This window comes from Coptis chinensis, chromosome 4 (genome assembly GCF_015680905.1).
Source record: "Coptis chinensis isolate HL-2020 chromosome 4, ASM1568090v1, whole genome shotgun sequence".
Lineage (NCBI taxonomy): Eukaryota > Viridiplantae > Streptophyta > Magnoliopsida > Ranunculales > Ranunculaceae > Coptis > Coptis chinensis.
This window is the reverse complement of record NC_141459.1, coordinates 33,452,977-33,477,825: the sequence shown is the minus strand read 5'-3', so window position 1 is coordinate 33,477,825 and position 24,849 is coordinate 33,452,977. Positions and strand designations below refer to the sequence as shown.

General features: G+C 39.6%; 1 protein-coding gene across 1 annotated transcript; it reads right to left on the bottom strand.

Moving 5' to 3' along the window:
• Positions 1–10,521: 10,521 nt before the first annotated feature.
• LOC147503268 (uncharacterized) lies at positions 10,522–11,757 on the bottom strand. Its single transcript, XM_086604760.1, has one exon. It carries the CDS (start codon positions 11,755–11,757, stop codon positions 10,522–10,524), a length of 1,236 nt encoding a protein of 411 aa, XP_086460886.1.
• Between the last annotated feature and the right edge of the window lie 13,092 nt (positions 11,758–24,849).

Sequence of the window (24,849 nt, the reverse complement as noted above, 5' to 3'; positions counted from 1 at the left end):
GAGAAAAATGCAAGACTCCCTTGTTCAATCCGCCATAATGGGGGCAGGCAGATCTCCTTTTGCATCACGGGTGATGAGGAAGTCAGATCCCGTGGTTCTGATAACCCGAGTTCAGTGTCTTTAGTGGCAAGTCAGATCCGGTGGATCACGTATTCAGGTATCGTGCCACTATAGGACAATATGATAGATGTGACCATGTCATGTGTAAGGAGTTCAAAGCATCCCTGTCTGGATCTATGTGTCAGTGGTACCACAGATTACCTGAGTGTCAGATCAGGTCCTCAGAAGAACTATTTAGGACCTTCATAGACTGGTACTCATGCAACAAGCATCAGCCAAAGCAGATCAATGCATTGTTCAACATCAAGAAAAAGGATGGAGAGGCATTGAGATCTTACATGCAAAGATTCATGGATATCTTAATCCAAATAGAGTCTTGTGATGAATAGACTGCTATAATAGCTTTCAAACAAGGGTTGGATGAAAACAATGCCTTATTTAGATCTCTCTCTAGGAAACCACCTTGCGATTTAGAGGAACTCCTTGACAGGGTTGAAACTCATATGGGGTGGGAAAAGGATGTCTTGAACAAATGTCAAGAAGCGAAGAAGACTAGTCGGACAGTTCCTGGGGTTCCTCGAGAAGAGAATGTAAATTCTTCCCCTAAAAAAATCTAAGAGAGACCGTAATTGTGGTCGCCAAATGGACGAATCCCCATCAAAGGGACGAATGCGTAGAGGGCAATACCAAAATGTAGCCAATAGTGCAGATGGAAAACCACAGAAGAAGCCACGTGTGGAGGGAGCTGAAGAAGCTCTTCCCTCAATGGATAGAAACTTCGCCCCTCTGAACAAAATGGCAGATGAGGTTTTGGACTTGATAAAAAATCAGAGTTACCTCAAATGGCCAGCTCCGTTAAAGCCAGGCTCTTTGGGTACCAGAGACCAAAGGACCTACTACAAGTTCCATAAGAGTAAGGGTCACAGCACCAGAGCCTGCAGGACCCTGAAAAATAAACTACAGGATCTGATTGAAAAGGGGTATTTAAAGCAATTTGTGGCACACGAACAAGTGAATGCAATACAGCCTGAGGAGATCAGCACGTCAGTTTAGGTCCCCTAGGTACTGGACCGCTCAATGGCCGACTCTAAATAAATATGATTTCCAGAAAAGCAAGCAAATGAAGTGGACAAATCACTGAAAAAGGGTGCGCAATATCAAATGCGCATCGCCAAGCAGATGAGGATCATGAACAGCGAGCTGACTACAGGAGCTTAGGTTAACACGGTACCTCACAAAGATCCGCTTATCCTCTTCACTGAGGCTGACTGTTGTAGCATCCAGAGCCCCCATGAGGATGTGCTTGTTCTGACACTTCTTTTTGGATATTATGATTTGCATCGCATATTGATTGATCCAGGCAGCTCAGCAAATGTGCTATACTACGACACATTCAAGAAGATGTAGATTCCTGATTCTGAAATAGTCGCCACCAACTCCAACCTATATGGATTCAGTAAGGACAAAGCTCTGACAGTTTGGGAGATCCAACTACCCATAGCTACTGGTCCAGTAACTCTCATCATAAACTTTGTTATGGTAAAAGCTAACACACCCTATCATATGATCTTGGACAGGACCTGGTTGCAGAGACTCTGAGCTGTTCCTAGCACCTATCACCAATGTCTGAAGTTCCCGCATAACGGGACAATTGAGACGATCAGAGTGGCTCAGGTAGTTGGCAAAGCATGCTACGCATTGGCGACGAAGTAGTCCCTACTCCCTTTTGAACCAATGGAGGTGGGGCGACCCGCCAAATAACAATTACAGTTGGATCCACCTCTCTCAGACCTGGTCCCACGAGAGAGGGAGGATCCCCCCTCACTGGAGCCATTAGAGGAAGTGGAAATTGCAGGAGGTAGCTCACCGAAAACACTTTCATCGACACCTTGTTGAGTTCTGAAGAACGCCAGGCTCTAATACAGTTCCTCCGAGAGCATAGAGATATGTTTGCTTAGTCATTCGAAGAAATGCCAAGAATTGAACCCCATGTGGTATGCCACCAGCTCAATGTCTACAGTGATGCAGTAATAGTCAAGCAGAAACCGAGAAGGATAGGTGCTGACAGATCCAAAACGGTAAAAGCTAAAGTTGAAAAACTAAAGGCAGTTAATTTTGTCAGGGAAATCAATTTCCCCACCTAGATTTCTAATATTGTCTGAGTAAGAAAGAAGAATGGGTCATGGAGAATCTGTATTGACTTCACAGATCTGACCGTGTATGTCCAAAAGATAGCTACCCTCTGCCACAAATTGATAAGTTGGTGGATGCGATGGCTGGACATGAACTGTTATCTTTCATAGATGGATCATCTAGATACAACCAGATCCCATTGCATGAGGAAGACCACAAACATGTAAGTTTGACAACCAAGGATGGCCTGTACTGTTATCAAGTCATGCCGTTCAGACAAAAAATGCAGGGGCCACGTACCAGCGTTTGGTGAACAAAATATTTGAAGGATTGATAGGTGACATTGTGGAGGTGTATGTAGACGATCTCTTGGTCAAGAGTCTGAAATGGGGAGATCATCTCTCCCACTTGCAATGTGTATTTAACGTTCTTTGAGAATATCGCATGAAGCTCAATCCTGTGAAATGTGCTTTCATTGTGTCATCAGGAAAGTTTTTAGGGTACCTAGATCAAATCTGAGCACTCATAGAAATGCCCTCACCTAAAAACATGAAAGAGGTTCAAAAAGTTATAGGCAGGTTAGTAGCTCTAAACAAGTTCATCTCCAAGAGTTCAGATAAGTGCAAACCCCTCTTTCAGTTATTGCGAAAGAACACCTCCTTCACATGGACAGAAGAATGCCAAAAGGCGTTCGATCAACTCAAAACATACCTAGGGGCACTGCCAATTCTTTCAAAGCATGTTGAGGGAGAAGTCTTGGGTCTTTATCTTTGTCCATCTGACTACAACATCAGTTATGTACTGATATGCGTGGATGAAAAGAAAGTTGAAAAACCTGTCTATTTCTTGAGCCAGACGCTCCTACCAGCAGAAACAAGGTACCCTAAACTCGAAAGAGTCACTTTTGCACTTGTTTTTGCCGCAGAGAAATTACGACCGTACTTCTAGTCCCACACCATCAGAGTGATCACAGTGTACCAATTGCGATCTGTTCTAGAATAACCGAACAGATAGGGAAGGCAAGCTAAATGGTCTATGCAATTGTCAGAATATGATATTATTTACGTCCCTAGAATATCAGAGAAGGGTTAGGCACTAGCGGAATTCTTGGGAGATTTCTCAATGACCTACACGGGGTATGACTCAACCACCCCCAGTTTCGATGATGGCATCCTGCCTAAATCTCCAAACACCCATCCAGACCCATGGGAGTCGAGCTCCAGATGGCAGCTGTTTGTGGATTGATCTTCAAATGACAGAGGCGTAGGAGTTGGAGTTGTGTTAGTTACTTCTAACAATATGCGGCTGGAGAAATCCATCCGATTAGGTTGGAATGCCTCTAACAATGAGGCAGAGTATGAGGTGACACTTATTAGCCTCACAATGGCCCTAGACCTGGGCCTAACACACCTCACAGTTTTTAGTGACTCACAGCTGGTTATGTTCCAAGTTGATGGAGGGTATGAGTCTAGGTATGAACGAATGGTCAAATACTTGGAACTGGTGAGGGGTCTTCAAGGAAAGTTTGAGAACATTCAGTTCTATCAGTTGCCTTGATCCAAAAATTGACATGCAGATGCGTTGGCATATGTTGCCTCAATATTGGGCAATAGTGAGTCACGTTCCATCCCTATAGAGTTCCAGGAGAAATCTAGCATTAAGATCCCAGTTACAACAGTCTGTGTTGTTCTAGCCATTACCCCAAGTTGGATGGATCCATATAAGTCCTACCTCAAAGACAGGACACTCCCTGAGGATAAGAATATGGCAAGGCGTCTGCTTGCAAAGATACCAAGATTCACCCTCGTTGGAGACGATCTGTACAAGAAGTCCTTTTTGGGACCTCATCTCAGATGTCTCATCCCAGACCTCGCTGAACAGGTTATGCGAGAAGTTTATGAAGGAATTTGTGGTAACCATGTTAGGTGCAGAACACTAGCTCTCAAAATCCTAAGGCAAGGGTACTTTTTGTCTTATATGTAAAAGGATGCACAGGTTTTTGCCCACAAATATGAAAAATGTCAACGATATGCTCCGTTAATCCACGCTCTAACAATAGAACTGCACACATTAGCCAGCCTATGGCCATTTACACAGTGGGGAACTGACATTGTCGGACCTCTACCACCTGCTCCTGGCAATGTCATATTCTTAATAGTTGCGATAGATTACTTCACAAAGTGGATAGAAGCAGTTCCCCTTGTCTTTATTCGAGAACAGGACGTCAAAAAGTTTATTTGGAACAACATTGTCTGCATGTTTGGTATACCCAAAGTTATCATCTCAGAAAATGGGCAACAGTTCGCTGGAGGATTGGTCGCTGAACTCTGTGAGGAGTTTCACATTACCCATATGTTCTCAACTCCAAGGTATCTATAAGGCAATGGCCAGGCTGAAGCCTCTAACAAGGTCATCTTGGATAACATGAAGCATAAATTAGATGCACGAAAGGTTTATGGGTAGAGGAACTACCTAAGGTCCTATGGGCATACCGAACTACACCCAGACGGTCTATTGGTGAGTCCCCATTTTCACTGACCTACGTAACTGAAGCTGTCATACCTCCAGAATTGGTAGCTCCCACTCAGAAGTCAGATGTTGTGCACACTCTAGACAATGAAGAGTTGTTATGTGGAGAAATGGATCTCCTAGATGAAAAACGAGAAGGTGCCGCACTTCGCTTAGCTGCTAACCAGCAGATTCTGAAGAGGTCATACGACAAGAGAGTCCGGATTCAATCTTTCAAATCTAGAAATCTGGTTTTGCATGAGATCCCAGACCCCAACGGCAAGCTTGGGCCCAACTAGGAAGGACCATACATCATCGACAAGGTTGGTCGAACTGGTTTTTATTATCTACGCACTGTTGAAGGGGACGTTCTTGTCAAACCATAGAACGCACAATACCTTGGCAAATACTATCAGTAAATTGTTATTCTATGTTTTTTTACGCATTGCTTACTCCTCTCCAAGTCATTAATAAAGTTCTCCACATTGCCATCGAATTTATTCCTTGCATCAGTTCTTTATTTATGATCCACAATAGACTAAGCCTTTAGGGAATTATCTTCTCACTATTTGTTCAAGAATATTGTATGCCAATTTGTTTTAGAACCAGTGATACTGAGTATGGGAAAGTTGAGCTGTATGCCAGATCTTTTCTCATTTCCACACAGCTGGAACTGTATGCCAGTTCTTTCACACTGCGATTATCCTAGATTGGTTAAGCCTTTAGGGAATTGGACCACACTAATTGTTCAGTAAACTGTATGCCAGTTTGACATGGAGCAAGAGATAGTGTTCTTGAGAGCCTAAACTATATGCTAGTTCCTGGCTCTCTTGAAACATCAACATAGGAGTTGCTGGGAAGATCTGGGTTGGATCCATATCTTAGCACGCAAATCATGGGCCTGGAATTGTATTGGCATGATGGCGTTGAGGAAAACTCCCCCACTGCTGTTTTGGCGATACCCTATTTATTTTTTAAATAAATAGAACTTATTGTTGTTAAACACAGTGTCGTGCTCATGGCACCAAGTTACTTTCGCAAAGACATATGACTCTATTGCAATCGAACTCCTAATTACAGTTAACATGAATGGCTTCCATGATATCCTAATCAGATTCTGGTCATACCTTATCTTAATCTGTTTAGCCTACTAGGGTCACCTATTGTTGTTCCAAATGAACTTTGGGGGCATCAGGTGTAGAGTATGAATATTAACATATGTTATATAACATAAAATGCTATAAATGCATGCATAAACTAGAAGAACTGTAGAGTTCAATAAATAAGTAGCGTTCATTCATAAACTAGAAGAGCTGCAGAGTCAGTAAGGAAAATAGTATGTGAGCTACATAGCTCAATATTACAGACCCATAGAATAATTGGTTATGTTTATCATCAGCTGAAAGGCTTATGAAATAGGGGTAGAATCAAACTTTGGTTCACTATCAGTGTTTGCTGTTGCACCATCGTCAAGAACAGTTGGATTAGCTGGAATGGTTAAAGGCTGAACAGAACACTCACTTGAAGCTGGAACTAGCAGAAAAGGAAGTTGAACTAGAGGTATGTCATCATCGGTGTCTTCTTCAGAAGATGAGGATGCATAAGGCATAAGTTAAGTTTTAATAGCGGAGATACTAGTGTCCAGATCAGGAAACAAGACAAAAGGGTTGGTTACTCGCCCTTGATCATCCAACTTAGAAACGTACCCAGTAACCTCAATAGCTTCCTCGAACTTAACTTATTTGGCCGCATTGAAGGACTTTTCAGAATATCCAGTACTCTTAGAGAAAAGTGAATGACATTTTCAGCTGATCTTTTCTTTACCTCCTGCACAACCTTGGAATAGAACTCGGAGGTCTCAGCTAGGAGGTCATCAGCCTTCTTATCAGAACGAAGACGTTTCTCTTTTAGAGTTTTCTCATAGCCTGACATGACCTTGTTTGCATGGGCAATGGCTTGGCCAAGGGTTCTCATCTGGGTGTTCTTATGGTGGAGTTCCCCTTGGACCTAGTCATGCTTTGCTTGTAGGAGTGAAATAGGCGCACAGTTCCAAGAACTTCACTTTCCAAGTGGCAGCATCAGCAGCTCCTTTTTGGGCTTTCTCCAGAGAGCTCCGAAGGTTGGAGATAGTGTCTCTCATATTCTTAAAGCCAGTATCAAATTTCTTCTCTTTCACCAAGAGCTGGTTAACCTAGATCTACAGCTCCGCAGTTCTCTTCTCAGTAGCCTCTTTCGCCTATATCAGCTCACTAGTAGCCATGTCATCAGTGGATGTATCGGCAGAGGCCGCAAAGATGGATTCTTTCATGGCTAAAAAGTTATTCACTAACTGGAGAAGAATATAAGATGTGTAAGTAACACAATAAGAGAAACCGAACATTCAACAGAGAAGAAAGTCTTACCTTGGCAAGATGAACAACAGATCGGCAAAAGGACAGGTCTAAGGTCCCAGCTATGTTGGCTTCAGCCTTGTCAATAGGAAGTCGTGCAGCTTCCAGAAGTCCAAGCACGCTATCAACATCTTTAACATAGTATTTGTTAGTAACATGTAGTTCATCAGTTCGTCCCTAACGCCTCATCTCCACGATCATCTCCCTCTCAGGGGAATTTGGAGATCTTGGCAAAAAGGGGATGTCGTCACTCACCCCCCTCCTATCACTGAATCGAGGAGGAGGGAGAGCGACAGATATAGCAGTTGTTTTAGCAATGCCCTTCCCCTTGTGATCATCAGGGATGGAAGGTTCAACAGTTAGAAGGACATTATCACCAATTTCTCCAGAACCTATGAGAAGATATGGAATTGGTAGGGGTACATATACTTTCTCAAAAGCAGAACAAGGAATAGTCACAGGAACCTTAAATAGTGTTTCTTCACGAACAGAGAGAGGGTGAAATTTCATCTTCTTACCAGACAGGGCAACATCAGAAGCAGGAGCAGGAGCAGCTCTCTTCAGGTTATGACGATTGGACGCACGTACTTCCCTTTGAAAATTACTAGCTGCCAGCAGTTCATGAGGCAGTTCAGGGCCTCTTCTGCCAGTGATTACACAATCATCACTGACAGCAGGCTCCTGAACTGGGCTCGATGTCGTAGCATCACTAAAGACGGCCACAGAGTTCTTCTCCTTGTGGTTTCCCCTTCTTCTAGTACTTAAAGAGGATTCATCCTGAACTGGAGGAGGAAAAAGTCCGGCATCCTAATCTATAGGAGGAGGAAGTGTTGTGCACCCATAATTCACAGTATTTATCCCAAAAGGGGAAAAGCCAGGGACAAGTTGCAGCAATTCTTCAGTAGACATGTGGAAATATTCAAAAAGACGGGTGGGATCAGGAACTATCACCCAAGGCATCCTCTGTTCCTTGGAGATCTTCTTGATAATGTCCACCGTAGCAGCATCAGTTGCTGTTAGTTGATTCCAGGGGGAAGATTCATCTAAGGAATAATAGCAAAGAAATTCAGGCGAACGACTCTTATATCAAGTTATAAAGTACATGAGTAAGAAGACTTATTGGTTGGAGCATGGGTGTGTTTTCTGGGAACAGAAATTCCCATTGGCTAACCATCAGCATCAGAGGGGCGAACGTCCCATGCATTACCCAACACACGAAGGTGGTGATCAGCCCAACCTTTGTCACTCTATTTTCCCTAAAAAAAGACGATCGGAGAGTTCTTGTCTCTGGTTATGAGGTAATAGTATGATTGGTCTCGAATACGCTGGACCTCATAAAAGTAACCAAACACCCAACGGTTTAGAGCAAATCCATGTCTCTTGGCAAGAAGGGCAGAATACATGACAATTCTGTAAAATAGGGGTGTTGCCTGACCAAGAGCAAGATTGAAGTGAATCAGACACTCTCTTAGCAATGGGTGCAGGGGAAGAGTGAGTCCGGCCCTAAGTTGACCAATGGTGATGAGCGCCACCTCCTTGTAGGCCAACTCATAAGATAACCTCCCTATTCCAGGCTGATATCTTCAGGGATGTGAAATTTCTCGCCAACTCCGAAGTTTACAAGCGACCAGTTGGGATTCATGATCGAAAAAGAGGAAAAGTTTCAAGTTTTGGTTAAACCCTATGGGAGATCAAAATGTTCAGTATGCAGAAAAAGGTAGTAGAAGAGATAATGAGAGTTCTCTCACAAGATCCTTTATATACAGATAAGACGGACGGTTAGGATGAGATCAAGCGGTGCATCTTTTCGAGATGAAACTGCCATCATTACCCTTTTTAGGAAACGACGTGTCTGTTCGAGCCGTCTTTTCAGAGCCTTAATTAGTTAGATACATCAGCAGTTCCAGTAACAGTTTGGAAAAAGATTCTTGCTCCAAAAGCAGTGTCATTTCAAGCTCCCACGTGCTAGATGGCACGAGAAGGGGCATCTGTACGGGGTATTTCCCATCACTGAACAAATGACATGTGTATGGGAAATAGCCTAAGACTATAGATGTCCAGAATGAGACAAGGACCATTGGATCAATTTTGTGAATAAGTGATCTCTTGCTTAGCACGAGTGTTTAGTAGACATGTGCCAGGCATATAACTGCCCGCCTTCAAACATAACAGTTACCCCAGTCATTAGGAATTGATATAGACAATTCCTGAACAGAAGGAAACTGAATATGGTGATCTTTGATGATAAGGAAGGAATCGTGATGACATATCTTAGGAGTTACCTTTTAGATATAATCTTTCCATACACGATGGGACATTATGATCAACAAGGAAACTTACCTCTCATAAGATATGGTCTAGATTCAGACTTCCATAAGAAGAGAAATCCTAATAAGAAGGTAGAGTCCAAAGATAGAAGGGAACTCATAAGCGGTGAGGACAGCCTTAACCTTAGGACTCTCGTTGCCCTTCTTATATAAACCATAGGGATTCGCTCTTAGGAACTACGCAAAATAGGGTTTGGTTCTCCTTAAGAATAAAGGAGATATATAAGTAGCCGTCAGTCGGTTCAACCCTAAACTCACCATCATCTCATCCCTTCTCTATTCAGTATTAGAGACTTCAAGATCACAAGACATAGGAAGATCAGGTGATACTCGGAACTTCCCCTACAGTGTGCGTACACGACCCTTGGGGTAAAGGCAATGTGGTGGGATTGACGAAGTGTTTGGTGTCTTGCGTGTCAACTGATAAGCTCCCAAATGTGCATTTTATTACCCGTATATTGTTGCATTACAGACCCTCTTACTCTTAACGAAAAGACAACTCATAGCTTTTACTACCTTTTTTAGGTTAAGGAGTATTTCAGACCACTTATCATAAAAGCTACGTCTTAGCACCAAAATGAGCCTTAATCACGCTTATTATGAAGACCAGTAGCTGTTGTGGAAAAGTGCTAAAAAAGTCAAAGTCAACCGGTCAAAGTCAACAATCAAAGGACTAAAATTAGAAGACCAAAGATGGAGGCCCTTATTTCAAATTATGAAGACTTATCTCTAACCCTATCTTGGTTAAGAAGGCACCTATAAAGCAAAAGCAAAAGAAAAAGTAAAGGGGTGAGGTGTTTTGTTTAGAATGGATGAGGGCAAATCTGTAAATGGTAAAAGTAGAGGTATATAATCAAAAAGCAAAGGAGATCGAGAAAACTCATCCATTGTCTTAGGATCCAAACCATTTGGTTTGTTTATTTTCTTTTCTTGTTTTTAATTTCCTGTTTTTAATTTCTTGTTATTTCATTTCCTTTATTTCAATCAACTTGTTATTGTTCTTTGTTTCAATCTTCATCTTATTTGCTTGTTTCATTTCAATGTTTTAATCAATCTTCATTTCAATGTTTTAATCAATCTTCCTTTCATGTTTTCAAGTCATTTTAATCTACTCTCTTGACCATTCTTTCCATCAACTTCATTCTAATCTCCTCAAACATAAAGATTATTGGTTTACTCCTAGTTTCAACAATTATCTCATTAAACACTTCACACATGTTGTTCTCAACAGCTTCACAACTAGAATGAGTTGCAAAAAAGGCCCTTAACCATGCAACTGGATTTTTATCCATCAAGTATGTATGTGCTGCCTGGTTCACTTTCTTTAACTCCTCCATAACAGTATCAAATTCTTGAGGTGTACTAGCTTTACATGCCTTCCAAAAAGCAAGTTTGAGTTGTAGCCCATAATATTTTTTCTTAAAATTTGCATATATGTGCCTAACACATGCCCTATGCTTAGCCAATGGTAGGCACAAATGTAGAGCCTTAACAAGTCCTTTCTGTTGATTTGCAATAACTGTCCACCCTTGTCCATCTAAAATAGTAAAATCATTAAGCAATCTGTCAAGGAACCAACACCAAGAGTCTTTTTTCTCACTTTCCACTTGTGCCCATGCAATAGGGAACATTTGGTTGTTCCCATCCCATCCTATTGTAGTCAGAACCTCAACCTTGACAAATCCCTTAAAAAAACAACCATCTAGACCTAATACAGGTCTACATCCCTCCAACCAACCCTTCTTCAAACTATAAAAACAAACATACATCCTCTGGAAATGACCTACTGGTAGTGGTGCATCCACTTCCATCTGTACTGGGTTAGGTCTATCAACCTCTATTTTCACTGTACTACCTGGATTAGACCTTAAGATTTCATGTGCATAGTCGGACACCTTGGCATAATGAAGCTCTAAACCCTTGTCAAAACCACCTAAAACTTTCCTCTTGGCTCTCAGACATTGTGTTGTAGTTACTTCTAATGCAAATTTATTCAAGATTTCAGCCTTAAAGTCTGCAAGCTTCCAGGTTGGGTTAGCAAGTATCTTATTGTAATACCTCTTCGCAAGCCACTTAGAATTCCCCATTTTAACATTGTAGTATCTACCACACTTGTGTACCTTTCTCAATGTCTTGATTTGAAAAGTTGATGAATCTTGCATATAGCTTGCATGCAACCTCCATGGACACTCTGGAGCACAAAGAGCTAGAAGTTGTGTTGCCCTATTCTTTTTATACCAAATGGAAAAACCATTTGCAACTGAGTAGTTGCTCAAACACTCCTTCAACTGTTGAGGAGAGGTAAACTTCAGCCCAACTTCAGGCACAAATGTAAACATGTCCAGTTGAGGATTGTAAATCGGGTAATTAGTTAATGGGTTCCCTCAATTGACAACATGAGTGTCACACTCATAATCTAATTTCGACTCAGGAGTGTCATAATCATCACTATCAGCATACTCAGTATCATAACCATCATTAACATGATAAATAGGTACATCCACATCTTCATTATGTGGGTTAGGTGGTTCAGTCATTGGTTCAGTAGGTGGATCTGTAGGTGGTTTAGTAGGTGGATCAGTAAGTGGTTTAGTGATTGGTTCAGTGGGTGGTTCAGTAGCTGTTTGTTTACCTTTTTTCAAAGCCAATACTAAAGCTTCAAATGGCACCGCCGTTATGTATTGAAGGAGTGAGAGTGATTGGTTGAGAATCTAAGAAGGGAGCATCATTTTCACCTTTCCATTTCTATTTTTTTTTTATTATTTTTTGTCATTTTATTTTTATGGTTTCTCTATACTGAGATATTTTTTTGCAAATCAGGTTGCGGGACAACAAAGGTGGAGAAGAGCTGATCTAACAGGCGAACGACGACCACCGTTCATCGGTGCCAGCAAGCGACAACGCGGGCGGCACGAGCGCGACCACTGGTTCACATCCACAAAAGTGTGTGAAATTTTTTTGAGGTCCTGTTCATTTGTGACACACAGTTGTACTCCGAGCCCAAATTTTTGTAATAGAGTAAGAGAAAATAGTGGAACTTGTTTGTAATAGTTAGTGATAAAAAGAAAAAAAAAACTTGGTTTTTGATTGATTTCTTATGATGAACAAGAGTTAAACTTGGTTTAAGTTTAATACTTACCAAGGGATTACAGTTTTAATTGTCTTGGGAAGTTCAAATGTGTGAGGCAAGTTGTGGATCATAGCTCACACACTTTGAATCAACTTGGTAATAAACACTCTAAGTCCAATTGACTCTAGTTAATCTAGGAGATTAATCTAAAACTAGTTCATTAGATTAGTATAATCTTAGTTTAGTTTTAAGTTTGAGCCCTTGAAGGTAAAGTTGTATAAATTGTCAAAAACCCAACTTGTGGGCTTTTTAAGTGGGCATCTATTTGTAACTTAAAACAGGGTAAAGCTCGAAAGGTTGGGCCTGATTTTCAGATCAAGCGCCAACCGACGTCGCCTTCTCCTCAAGCAACGTGTAAACACGGCTTGACAGGTAAATTCTAAACCTCCTCGAAGCCTAAGTAAGAGGTTACCTGTGTGTTCAAGCATGCTTACGTGATTGTTTGAAATTTACTTTCCGCACTGCAATATACATTAGCGCATAAGGCTGAACACGAGCCATAACAACCATTGGGAAGTCATTACCCAATGTAGGTAAATTGGACGTTGCTTGATTCTTGAAAGCCCTAGACAAAAAAAAAAATTAATTAAAATTAATCAACTAGAGCCCAAGTAGTCACGCTCCTCCAGAAAAGGACAAAAATTTAGCCACGAGGATTTAGAGTAATCAGTTACCAAATTCCGGTGGACCAACTACCTTCCTCATTCCCCTCACCCAGATTCATTGTGAGTGAGATTCTTGGTAGCACACCACTTGGTGAAGTGACTGCCTACTCTTCTAAGATGTGTAATAGAGCCATCCTAGTTACACGCCCAACTGTTCCTCTGAACTGGGCATAGTAAAATATAGACCAAAAGTAAAGTTCTCAAAACTCCATACTTGCAAAAATGAATTTCGATTGCTTGAGCATACATTGCACCATTTGCGTATGTTAGGATAGTTTTGGGGTCTTGCTAAAAGTGTATGATACTGCGTTCAGGCACTTCTACTATTAGCAAAAATAAAACTTACTCACGTAGGAGAGTTCGTCGACCTAGACAATCTCCTGTTTCTAGTCCTCCATCTCTTAAGATGGCCGACGAAATAGTGCAAGCTGCAGAGTCTCTCTCCAACTTCTACACACCGTTGCAAGATAGACCTCATCTTGTATACAACTCACACTGCTTACAAGTGATTTTAGGATTCCACCGAACATGTTCAATCTTCTACCCATCTTCCACGGGTTAGACCATGAGTTACGGTACGAGCATCTACGCCGGATTCATGAAGTATGTAATACCTTTCATCATCTGGGCGTCACCGACGATCAAGTTAACCAACGAGTGTTTCCTTTCACTCTAGCTGGTAAGAGTCACGTTTGGCTTCTTTCACAGAAGGCCAACTTTTTCGATACATGGGAAAATGTTGTGTTATCCTTCATGAAGAAGTACTTTCAGCCGAAGAAAATAGAAGAGATAAGAAGCAAGATACAGTTCTTCAGACAGAGTCCGAGTGAGACATTTTCCGAAGCATGGGATAGATTCTCTGAACTACTCCATTAATGTCCTCACCATAAACTAGAAAAATCAACTCTTGTCTAATGTTTCTTCAAAGGCCTTCTCCCCGAACACAAAGTAACACTCGACATCATGAGTAATGGTAATTTTTTAGATAGAGATGCAATCGAAGCTTTAACCTTTCTTGAAAACCAAGCTGAAAGGAGTACCTATTGGGGCGACATAAACAATTCTAGAACAGCCCAACCCAGTACAACTAAAGCTAGTGGTATTTTTGAGGTGAAATAAGATCTAGAAATCAAACCCTAATAGAAACCCTCACAAGAAAGATATATGCCCTCACAACCAAACAAAAAGACTAACCCCCTCATCCTGTCATGACCATAAATACCTTACCATGCAATTTCTGTCTAAGCTTAAACCATATAGATGCTACCTATCCCTTGATCACAAACCTATCATCACTTCAGCCAAAAGAAATATGTGCTTTCAATATACCCAATGCACCATGGAGACAACATCCAAACTTTGCATGGACAAACATTCCACAATACCAAACACCAACAGGTTTCAACAAACCAACAAATACCTTTAGACATGGACAAGGTACCTATAACAATCAGAACAGATCATTGGTTCTATCCCAGTTTAGCCAAAATAATCAAAACCCACCTATCAACAACCAAAGAGACCTAGTCCCCGTTACACCAACAACTAGTGTCCAAACAGATAAGCCCACCTAAATAATGTTATCTGTCATGCAATAACAAACCCAAATCCTAGCGTCCATGCAACAATCTCTAAACTTGTTAGCCCAAGATAAAACCAAGAAAGGTGTGTTCCCAAATCAAGCTATTCCTAATCCTAAACCAACAAACACAGCCTTTGAAACAACAAGTGACGTGAACGAAGCTGGAGTGCTAAAACCTCTTTCTTAATCATCCCAGCTATGAGGATTGAATCCTCATTTCCGATATATTCTTTCCCATTCCATTCCATCTTTTGCTTTAAGGGGATACATCAATAAGGTAACCGGACCTCTCTACTTGGAGGGTGTGGTTTTAAGTGTTAGAGCTTTAGTCCATAGTATATCTCGCATATTCTTTGTAAAACACTTTTTACTCGTCGTTGGAGTTAGTGTGAACCTGTGGAGGGAGTATACAATTTTTTTTTTTTTTTTTTTTTTTTTAGACTTCTTTTTCAAAAATGTTTGATTTCTTTGTGCTATTAATGATAGATTCTCGACACATCAATAGATAAGTGATTTTTCAAAATGGGCAATGGATTTTACACAGACCAACCCCTAGAACTACGCAATCTAGGGGCGGTTTGAGATCAGTATTGCTTACTAAGGGTTGTCTATATCACCGAGCTATTCGCCCAGGTCAGCCATTGTGCAATAAATCCTGCAACTAGAGTAGCTGAAACTCTGTCTGTTGACCTTGCCTCTTTTTGTGTATGTAGATGGTGTATGGCCGTTGAACAAAATAGAAGCGTATCAAAACCTAATTATCCCTCAATGAGTAAAGGATGAGTAGGGTATCGTTCCACTTTTAAGTGTATGTTTATATGAAGGACAGGACTGGAAAGGAGGTTTGAGGGATTAAAAACTATTAATATATATTTTAGATTCTAATGCTAAACTAAACTAAACTAAACTAACTAAACTATTGAGAATTTATAAGAGAAGAAATTCAAGAGATTAGAATCCACCAATACTTTTGATCTATGACCTTCTGCTTCATGGTTGTTCTCACAAATAGACTACAATTAGGCAATCAAGCGAGTGCCGATGCCCTCTTGGATGAAACATCATTAACGAATAACTCTACTTAAGGTTGTTCCTATGTTTATGCTATTAATATCTTCTTTCTTTTTATGTGAGCTTGGGCAGCTATTCAATGAATCACCATCTAAGGCAAACACAAGGAATACTTCCCTTACTCTAAAACACTACACAACTAGAAGAAAAGTAGAGAATAATAATATAATATTCAATTATAATAAATAAAACCCTATTCTAGCATTATATTCAATTGCAATAAATAAAAGCATGTCACTAGCAAATATTCAATTGCAATTAATAAAACTCTAAACTAGCATGATATTCGATTGTAATAAATAAAAACCTTAATCTATACTTCCCTCCCATGGTTTGGGCAATGAAACTAATAACTAAAAACATAAAGAACTAACCTGATTGAAGAACACCATGAACCAGAAGAATCATTAAACCTTAAGCACCGGCTTCATCTTCTCCCTTGAAGGAGAAGATTAGCCTTCCATAAAGAAGGAAGAACCGCGAAGAATCGAGAAGAAGAAGAAGAGTTCGAAGAACATAAGACTAGAAAGACTAATTTATTAAGACTCGACTAGTTAAAACCGATCTTTTATTATTAATCTCTCTCTCCTCAAGTTCTGGAGACAATAGTATAAGTGAATTGGCAAATTACATGAGGCACTTAGGTCCTCTATTTATAGAGGTTACAATGAGCTCTAGAAGCATTCCAAACCATCATTTGTTTCCTAATCCAAATAGACTTCTTTCAGAGTCCAACTTCGTCTCCAAAACTGAGAAGAAATTGGTTACAATGTCGATTCATGCGTCTGGATGCACTATTCATGCGTCTCAGACGCAAGCAATGCGTCTGGACGCTCGATCCATGCGTCCCAAATGCGTAAGCTTATTTTGTCTCTTCTGCTCTATCCTTCTATCCTCTTTTGCGGGCTTTGGTTCAAGCAACGAATCCTTTGGCCTTGGGCTTCCAAATAGGCTTTAAAATAGGTCCAAGTCGCATCTTTAATAGCTCCAATTCCTTGGCCTTCTCCATGATTGTCCACAGGCTTCCCATGTGATCCTTAATGCTCCGAATTGCTCCGTTTTACCCCTTTTTCTCTAATATTCTACAAAACTCTCTTTTTCACCTGTAGAATCTTAAAACACAACTTATAAACACTATTAGTCCACTAAGATGGCTAAACAAATGTCATAATCAAGGGTTAAATTGCACTTTTTGAGCACTTATCATCTGTCTAGATTAAATTGGGTTCACCACAGAGCCGACACGAAAGTTGCCTAAGATATCTGGTATGATTTGTGTTAAAGTAGTAACATCTAGAATCACAACTTTTGAGTACAAGTTTCTTAAAACATCTCTCCATAGTTTTCAAAACAAGAAGATATAAAAAATGAAAGTTAAACGTCCGGAGTAACCAAAATGATACCGGGTTAACGTATATTTTTAACTTCTTGGCAAAACCTCTATATGGATAGACATATATTTTGAATGAGAAAACAAACCCAAAAAAAAAAAAAAAAAAAGGCGTCTCCAAACGAGAATTAAACAAATAGAGTAACCCAAAGTGATACTATTCTCTATTTAATTCTATCTTTTTGTCTCCAACTCTCTATTTTGTTTCAAGAATCTGACGTTAAAAGCCTAAAAAATTTCCAACAATTTCAAAAATTTCCTCTCTTCAAAATCTTTCCCCTCTCGTTTAAATCTTTTCTCCTTCTAATCTCTCTTGTTTCTGGAACACTTTTCAAAAATATCTTCTGTAGTAAACAAAAACCCTCCACCTAGTAAGACTAGATGGATCAGTTTCAATGATCGTGTGCAAGAACTTCCTAGAGAACTGCAGCTTAAAATATGGACACATATACCGAAAATCATTCCTGGTTTAGATAAGAGTTCATACGTACATAAGAGACGAGCTAAGAGAGAAAGCTGGTGCTTGAATTGTCAAACATCAACTTGCCTTTTCTTCAACCTCATAATAATTTTATTTACAAAGTCTACATGTGTTATCCCCCAGTGCATTATGCTCAGTCTAAGAGAGTAATTCAGCCATCTGGTTGGGATTGACTTAAGTTTTCAAAAACTTCCAAGTCTTGGGGATCTAACTTTAAATGACTCACCTTTTTAAAAAATTTGTCAAACTTATTTAAAACCTAACAAAATTAATTAAAATTTTCTTTCTGTTATCTGTATATATTTTCCTACAGCTCCTATACAGTTCTTTCGATCATATATTTCTTATCTACCATTGGATGTGAGTGTATCCTATATCGTTATGTTGCATTTTTTATGCTGATCGTTTTGGCACCTCATGGGTCAAGATCGAACGAGTAACGAAGCATGGATCGGCTCTGAAATTTGGCAAGGCACTGAAGACAAGATTGGAATTTCCTGATTCATTTGGGCTTGGGCCAAAATTTTAATTTCTTAAAAGAGGCACGCGCCATCAAACCCTTAACCCCACGCGATCGCCCCTTCCTTTCTTCTACATCCCAAAATTTCCCATCCCTAGCCACCCCACTTAGCTTGCGCTCACCCCTATTCTACTCGCGGTCGCGACCTCACCCCAACACACCACCATTCAATTTTTTTCGCAACCTTCCCTAAATTCAACCCCCATTCCAACTCAAAACACTAAATTTTCAAATCCCTACTCTAAACGGCAGAAATTCTCAAAATCGTGTCGGAGCAAAATTTTCAAGACCTCTTCTATTCCGATCTGTTTGAAGTGCACTTCAGGGCTGAGATCAAAAGAAGAGGATGGGAACCCTTGGTTTTGTTGGAAAATGTGGTATATTCTCCCTCTCTTACTCTTTCATTTTATCATTGTATGATTAGAGGGGAGGATGACCGCATTACGGTTGTTAAGGATGGCTGCTCGTTGGAGCTCACCAAGGAGGTGGTGAGTGGTGTTCTGGGGATTCCTTTGAAAGCCTATGTTTAGATGGAACAATCCCCAGATGGGAAGACCGTTGACGTGATGATGGTAGAGACACTTCTCGAGGGGGTTAAAAACCCCTAGTCTCACTGCGCTTATCAGAGTTCGTACCGAAAGAACCAGCTAGCAGTATCTCAGTGGACAGCATACAACCTACTAGGTTCGGCCTAGCCTTTGAATATAGGTAAGGTGATGCTTCATATTTTATGGATTCTTCCAGAGCAGAAGAACAACTTCTGCATTGTCTCCTTTATCTTCGAGCAGCTCTGCAAACCGAAGAAGACGTCTGCCCTTCTATCAGTGCTGGTCATCAAGATCATGCAGCACTGGGGATTAAAGATGCTACCACAAGTCCTATATATGCCCATTGCATCTAGAAGTCATGGCTTCCACCTGAAGCCAAAGCCGCTGAGCAAGCATGCCCGAGTGAGAAGGTGGATTACTTTGCTGAAGATGCCACTCGACAGTTCACTCAGCCCATGGATGGAATCCACTTCCTCTATGGAGGCCAGAGGATTCTGCACTCAAATCTCCACCAGCTCAGGGAAACTCAGGGTAACATCATAGCGGACCAATGGAATATCATAGTGGAACAACATACCCTTAGAGAGGATCAACAGACCTTCCAGTAGGAGCAGCGACGTTTTCAGCACAGTGTCACTAGAACACTGCAGAGCATCAGAGTCGCACTCCCGCGTAGTGATAGACATGTCAGGCCTTGATGTCAGTAAGGAGAAGGATCTTCTAGATGTCGAGACGAGTCACACACAGATTCTGACTAGGATTCCTAGTGTCCGTATAGTTGGATCTATTTATTTTTATGTTTCTTTTTCACGTGTATGACGTAGTATAAGTTTAACTTTATGTTTAATATTATATGCTTGCTTTATTTTGCTTTTTCTTGTGGAATTTGGTTTATAAGTAGAAGGTAAAACAGACACATCATGCCAAAATTTTCCATTTTCTTTCATGCATTTCATGTTTTCACAAATACAAAAACCCAAAAAGATTTTATAGTAGTATAATAAACCATGTATTTCCCTAGTATAATAAACCATGTATTTCTCGTTCTATATCAAACAACCCACGCTCCAAACTTATTTGGGGGTGGCGTATTTTCATCATGAAGAACATAATACAGGTATATCGCCGTTTTTGCTCATGTTTCTATGTTAATCTCTTTCCTTATCTCTTCATACCTTGAGGACAAAGCATAGTTCTATCATAGAGTTGGTTTAGTAACATTTTGCAAAAAGTAGGTATTTTCTATATAGTATATGTAATAGTATATTTCTTCCTTTCTAATTTTTTTTCGAAAAAGACCAAAAATAATTTTCCGTTTAGCATTAAAAGTCTTGTTTTCTTTTTCTATGATGAATAAAAAGTTTAGAAGTCTCATTATAACAATAGAGTAAGGACTTGTTCTTCGTACTTAGACTAATATACGTACAATTTTTTTTTTGCTAAAGGTAATTGATTAATAAAAGAATAATGGCTACATGGAATCGAAAGTGACAAGACAGAAAAAGAAAAAGGAATACAAGGTCATTACTAGATTATGTTTATCTAGTTAACAAAACGATAATATGTAGTATAGTGGTTCTCCAATTTTTTCATGAAAGAGGGTCTAGATGTCCACCATATACTATCTCCACGAGATAGAGCGATTTGGCAACGGTATGCTCCCAAATTAGTCTCTCTCCAAGATGGAGTGACATTTATCCATTCTGCCTCCCATAAGAGATTTCCATATTTCCTTCACTCTCCAATGCATTTTGTTGTTCTCGAAAGCGTGAACAACGGATGAGGAGTCGCATTCCACCCAAATATATCTCCATCCCAATTCGAAGCTTGCTTTACAACAATTGCCATTGTTTCGCCATGTAGTTTGTGGGCGTACCCATTCCTCCAAATGGTTGCTCTCCTGGAATTCTCCTTTGTAGTTCGCGAACACAAACCCCCATCCTCCGCTTCGTCCCTGGTTTCCCCTTGAGCACCCATCAAAAGTATTTATCTTGAGAATACCCGAGGGGTAGAGCCAAAAGCATTCAAGATTTTTGGGACTCTTCAAGTTTGTCTTTGGAGCTTGAAATGTCCGAGAATCGGAGATCATGTACTGAATTTTCCATATGTCCCGGGACTTATGATGAGCTCTTATGATCGTCTCGGACGAGGAAGCACACTTGTGGATAGCTTGAAACTCTGTTATCGTACATGACTTTGTTTCTATTTTTCCACAAACTTACCATGATCGTCAATGAGCACGCTTTCCACATGTCGGGATGAGTGAGCTGTAATGTTTGCTCTCTTGTTCTGAAAATGATTCCACCTCTCGCTGAATGTGAAAAATCTGCGTGCATAGCTCCAAACCCTCTTGGCGAATGGGCGGTGAAAGAGGACATGATCTAGCGTTTCCTCCCCGATTTCGCATAGACAAACATCGAGATCGCGAGGTGGGTCTTCCTTTTCTAGCTGATCATCGGTTCTTGCCGCCCCATCGCTGAATTTCCACAAATACCTTGTGTTCTCGGAAGTACTTTGGATCTCCAAATAAATTCACTCCATGCCGGCTGCGGTGCCTTTGTTCTGATAGCCTCATGTGCCGACGCCACTGTAAACTTCCCAGTTGTAGATAGCAGTAAATTCACTCCATACGTATAAATTCACTCCATACGTACAATAGTTTCTACATCTTCTCATAAATGGCATGGATCAATATTTGTTTGTATATAGCAGTAAGTTTCCAAAGGCAAGGTTAGAGCAATTAAATTCCATATCCTATGAGAATCTAGCCAAAAGCCTCATCTGAATGATCGTTGATTGATGACACAAAGGATGTCCGGATAGAAAGACCACATGTCCACTTGCTTGATCACCACGCCATATCCTATGAGGGAATTTAGACCCTTTTTGGATCGATATAGCCAAATAAACATTAAAAGCCCAAAAACATAATTCCTAACCCATCTAAACACACAATAAAAAGCTTACCCAGCTAATGAGTTGAGAACTGGATGGTTATCAGAAAAAGAGAAGAGAAGACCTTGTACAAAAACAGAACAGTTATTTTCTTCCAAAAGAAAAAGAAAAAGAAAAGAAAAGAAAAGAAAGACCCATCAAAAACCAAAACTCCAAAAAATCCAAAGGAGTAAAAAATCGAATCTCCCAAAAGTTCAAAATCAAAAGGAGACGATATCAAAAGAAAAAAGAAACCAAAGCAAAGTTAGAACTCCCAAAATTCAAAATCATATGGAGTCACAAAGCCAAAGGGCTAAAAGAATGTATCACAATTCGGAAGCAAAAGAACAAAACGAGGTTTTTCTCTGGTTACAAGTATCTTGAAGACCCATTTTCTCATCTTATCAAATTTTGTTTTTCCCATCCTTTTTCTTTCTAAACCATCACCCTAGCCCCATAACTCCTAATAAAATACCTTTAGCTCAATTAGGAATAGGATGGTGTGATATTAAGTGGCAAGCGTGATCAATCAACCCCGATTTCTTTAGATGTCATTTGAGTATGCGAGGAATATAAATGCCCACTGCACTTGCGAGAACAAATCTTGAGTGAATCTATCAGAGAGTTGTGATTGCAACACACCCCTGTGAGAACCCACCTTAAGGAAGCTCTATAAAAGCCTCAAAAACAACTTTGCTTTTGCATTTCATTGCTTATGTTTTGTACAATCATCTTTAGATGCTTAAATTACTGTACATATGTTATTCTGAATTTAAAGGAGCTTGTCCTTATTCACCGCTAATGAGATGTATGAACTTCTGAGAATAAGTAAAGAAACAAAGCCCTTTATACTAAATAGAAGAAGTTTGTGAGTACCTTCACTGGAAAACTCTCACGAGGCTTAAAGCTCATCCACTAGGAAATTCCTAGTGGTTTAAGGCCTTGTTGCATATGGTCAATGCAATCACACTCTACAAAACGAGATTAATATCCCTACTTTGATTCCTCACATTTCCTTTATTGTTATTTTATTTCCTTTATTTCAATCAACTTGTTATTTCATTTCCTTTATTTCAATTAACTTGTTATTGTTCTTTGTTTCAATCTTCATCTTGTTTGCTTGTTTCATTTCAATGTTTTAATCAATCTTCATTTCAATGTTTTAATCAATCTTCTTTTCATGTTTCAAGTCATTTTAATCTACAATCAAAGCTTTCAAGTTTATTAGGTTAGAACCATTTTAAGATTTAAGAGTCTACCTTTCTTCTTCTATCTCCCTCACTCAAACTCTAAATAATTTAGGATGAACCTCAACTTCTAAACTCTTTTGAACTATACTTCCACCAATACTAAAACTTCATCAACCCACCATTTGAGCTTTTCCTTATGGTTACAAGTTTAATCTAACTAAGACCCACAACTCGGATCGAAATGTGGCAAAGCCAATAAGATACAATTGGTTGCCTTCGTGAGCCTAAAACAAATTTGCCTTCATGGGCTTAAAACTATGAAAGCGGTAAACATGAAAATTTAACTACATTTAGCTAATTAACTAATTCACTAATAATTAATTAAACAAAATACGTAAAAACTTGGAAAGTTTTTGTCAAAGATTGGAACTTCAACACCCAAGCTGGGTTGAAATACGCGATCGTGATGTTACATTATTTTCCTTGCACATCCAACCGGTCCAAGTTGGTTGGATCCCCAACTCTTGGTAAGTAAACTTAAACCAAAAGACTAAACTTCCAAAACTTAAACTATTTTGTATTTATCCTAATTAATTTTTTTTTTTTATTTTGACTTAACTATATGATATTATCTTAATCTAATCGCATAACAACACTTAATAGAAAATAAAACCTAAACATGCTACTAAACTAATTTTAATATTTAACCTTGCTTATGGATTACTAATTCATTTTAATTAATAAACATTTTTAAATTTTAAATTCCTTTTTTAATTGAAATTTTGGTTTTGAAAACTCAAAACTTTGCAAATATATCTACTTTTTATCAACTAACAGTTGAATTAAAAAAAACCAGGGAGAATTAAAGTAGACTTACACACGAAGATTCCATTATTCCGAGTGAACGGAATCTTCGTCGAAGAAAATCGAGGCGCGGCGCGGGTGAATGAGGCGCGGACGCGTGTCATATGCGGGTGCGAGTGAACGACTTGCGGGCGTGTGTCTTACGTGGGTGCGTGTCTGACATGTGCAGGCGCATATCGTGCACAGGTGACAGGCGCGGCACGGGTTCTTTTGCTTTGTTTGCACTCATTTTTCTCCAGCAAGTTCTGGTGATTCGACTCGTGCTATTCTCGGGCTCCGTTTGCACATAAGTGTGCTGGAAACATGCGAAAAAGAAACATCAGTAACGAAATCAAGGAAAAAAAACTAAAAATTTTGAAATTAAGATTGAGAAGAAGGGTTCAATGAGTGATTTTTTTCTCCATCTTCGTCTTTCCATTTGAATCCATGACGGCGACGCCATTTGACATGTTGAGATAGTGGTGTTGGGTTTTGTTGTTGTTCATCTTAAATCCTCAGGTTGGAGGAATGGTTTGATGGTTAGAAAAATCTCTCTCTACTATTTTCTAGTCTCTCTTACTCTTGTTCTTAAGTTTTAATGGTGGAAACACTAGTTCTTTATCTAAAATAGTTGAAATCTTAACTATACTATGGATTGATTGCAAAACATGTATGGAAATGGTTTTTATGGATATCTTGCTCACAAAATTATAATAATTTGAACTTGTCAAATGAGTATGACTAGTGTTTTGGGATTGAATAAAAGATGTGAGAAGAAATGAAAACTTGTATTGAAGAGAAGTAATGAAAACTTGTGTTGAAAAGAAGATGAATACTTGTATTGAAAAGATTAAGAACTTGTTTTAAACACTAAAGCTTGAAGAACATAAAAATGGAAAACAAAGAAATAACAAATTACACTATTAAATTAAAAGATTTTATCTACTCCTAATGACCAAAGATTAGCTCTAGGGTAATGTTCTTTCTCTACAACTTTGGTTTATATAGGACACCAATTATATCTTTGCCATTCCTTCTAGAAACAACATTTAAGCTTTGTGGGCTTTTGACCTAAGC